The 2,419-nt window shown below is 38.7% G+C and overlaps 1 protein-coding gene across 1 annotated transcript in view; it reads right to left on the reverse strand.

Moving 5' to 3' along the window:
* Nucleotides 1–312: 312 nt before the first annotated feature.
* XRCC2 (X-ray repair complementing defective repair in Chinese hamster cells 2) overlaps nucleotides 313–2,419 on the reverse strand; it is a 13,144-nt gene continuing 11,037 nt past the window's right edge. The window contains exon 3 of the mRNA XM_009886772.1: nucleotides 313–1,281. Within this exon, the coding sequence (XP_009885074.1) occupies nucleotides 566–1,281 (716 nt within the window). The 3' untranslated portion in view covers nucleotides 313–565. The remainder of the gene's footprint in view (nucleotides 1,282–2,419) is intronic.

Below are 2,419 nucleotides of genomic sequence, written 5' to 3' on the forward strand. Positions count from 1 at the left end.
TGGAGAAGCATGGTCAGGATTATCACTATTTAACAGGCTGTGAAAATGAATCCTCGTCTTCAGGCAAAGTCGTGAATGCATTTCATGTGCCCGAGGCTACTGGGAATAAACCAAGGCCAATATTTATAAAGAGCAAACACTTGCCTTTTTGCAGTCTCCCCCACGGACAACTAGGCTCCCATTTCTGTAGCTTGGAAGAGGAGGGGTGGAAAGCAGTAAGACCCAGAAATTAAATCAGTGCGTTTGGCCGCGTATCACATAGGTTAGATCACTGAACGATACTAGGAGTTTAAAATGTCTTTGGTTATCATTTTCTTGATTTAATCTCTTTATGCACAAGCACAAAAAAAGTAATTTCAACATTCTTCGCTAGTTCAGACTGAACGTCTATAGTAATTCAAAAATTTTACCTTTTCCTGGCTTTCACTAAATTGTAAGAAAACGGTGACAAAAATTCTGAATCACCCAGCAACAACCAACTAATTTAAAAGGTACTAAAAACTACTTAGACCTAATCAGGCCTTAAGCACCCGGATTTGCTACAGGTTTAAAAAACAAACTGAAGTTAAAACTGAACTCCACATTCTGCAACACTAAATGAACGTTTTGCTACATGATTTCTTTTGAGGTGGCAAGAAATGACTGTAAAACTTTTGCTGTTGCCAGAATTACATTGCTTAGAGAAAAATATCCTGTGGGTTACCATTTGTTGCCATGATTTACAAAGATAAGGTCTATAGTCTGTATCAGTTTCATGTTGAAGTTTTAAAGGAAAAAAGCTTTCTGCAGAGCTTGTAGATTTCTGCATGAGTGTCTGTGTTGTTGCAAAGAGGACTAAGTGGTGCTCCCTCACAAGCTTTTCAAGAAAGTTGGCGCATTTCTTCAGATTCATCTCCTGCAAGTTAAGACTCTCCCCTCCGTTGCTTCTGTCTATCCAATAAAAAGCTGACAGGCTATCTAAAATTAAAAGGCAGAGAGAGGGGTGAGTGCAAAACATGTTTTCTAAAGAGTAGAGAGTGAGGAGTAACTGGGTGCTACTATTGCAGTTGACAAGAAAAAGTCTTCCCAGGCATTGCTTTATCATTTCTTCTGTCCTTTGTGCCAATCTGTTCTCAAGAATGGTAACCAGACGAAGCATATCAAAATGGTAGTCCGTATCAATGAACATGACTTCTACTTCCAGTCCTCCTCCTGATTTGGGAATGATGCAGCGGGCTATTAGGTGATAAAGCATTTCTGTTTTTCCTGTTCCTTCTGGACCGTGGAATTCAATAACATCTCCTGTTCAAAAAAAAAGGCAGCAAGCTGTCAGGTAAGAGAATTTTTAGCTCAGGTTTCAGTGTATACTGAGCCAATATTCACTATTCCACTAATAGGAAAATGTATTTTTTAAGAGTTTGATATTCATAAAACTGTTTAAAGCTGGATTAGCACCTACCAAGAGAAATTTCAATTTTCAAGAAAGGCATCTAAAGTAAAGAAAATCAACTGAGAACAAAGGTTGAAAAAAACTCCTGCCAATAGCATCTAGGACAGCGATACCAATCAAAGATTGGCAACTGGATTTCGTCTATCATTACAGGTAGATAAAGGCGGAAAAGGAAGCTGCTACACAAAAGCAGCTAAGAAACCATATACCACCAGTATATTTATTTAACACTTATTCTTCTGTGGTGATCATCATATGAAACTGCTTCTTTTGACAAGGGGGACTTCGAGATGCCTTGAGCTCCAGGCAACGACTCTACTGGCTGAGGCAAAGGATCTTTGCTCATAAATGGGCTCAGCCTAACTGCCTGATCCATGTGGGTCAATAAAATATATATCATATACATTTAAAATGTTAATTAAAAAAAGCATTATGCTTTTCTAGGGAACCAGTCCTTTTGTTGGAAGTCAATGCAAGATACTCTAAAGTCTTTTCCAAAGTCATCTTATGTCTTACATCCAAGCAAGACTCTAAAAAAGGTTAATTTATTAGTTGCTCTTTATAAATTTCTGATTTCAGAAACTGGATCATTTATTTACTACATTTTTTATTTTAGACAGAAGGGTAAAGACACGCACTAAGGAAAATCACACAACGGTAATTGCAGGAAGGTGAGAGATGTCTATGACCTTGCCAAGTGTAAATGGCACAACAGCTTTTCATAGGGGGGGATGCTAGAGTGGAGAATTAATTGCAACTTCACTTAAACGTGTTTGTGCCTGCCTGAGTTAACAGGGTTTTTCAAGTCATTACTCGACTTCCAGAGGATGTCCTTGTTCATAAGTGCGTATAATGTCAAGATGCAGCTTGGGATGAGGGGCGGAGGGTGGTGGCGAAGAAACTAAGCTCTTACTTCACATATTGCAAGTGGTGAAAGCAATTTACACCTGATGTGACAATTCTATCCATTTCAGTGACACTTGGACTGCC

This window comes from Charadrius vociferus, unplaced genomic scaffold, assembly GCF_000708025.1.
Source record: "Charadrius vociferus isolate BGI_N301 unplaced genomic scaffold, ASM70802v2 scaffold255, whole genome shotgun sequence".
Taxonomy (NCBI): Eukaryota; Metazoa; Chordata; class Aves; order Charadriiformes; family Charadriidae; genus Charadrius; species Charadrius vociferus.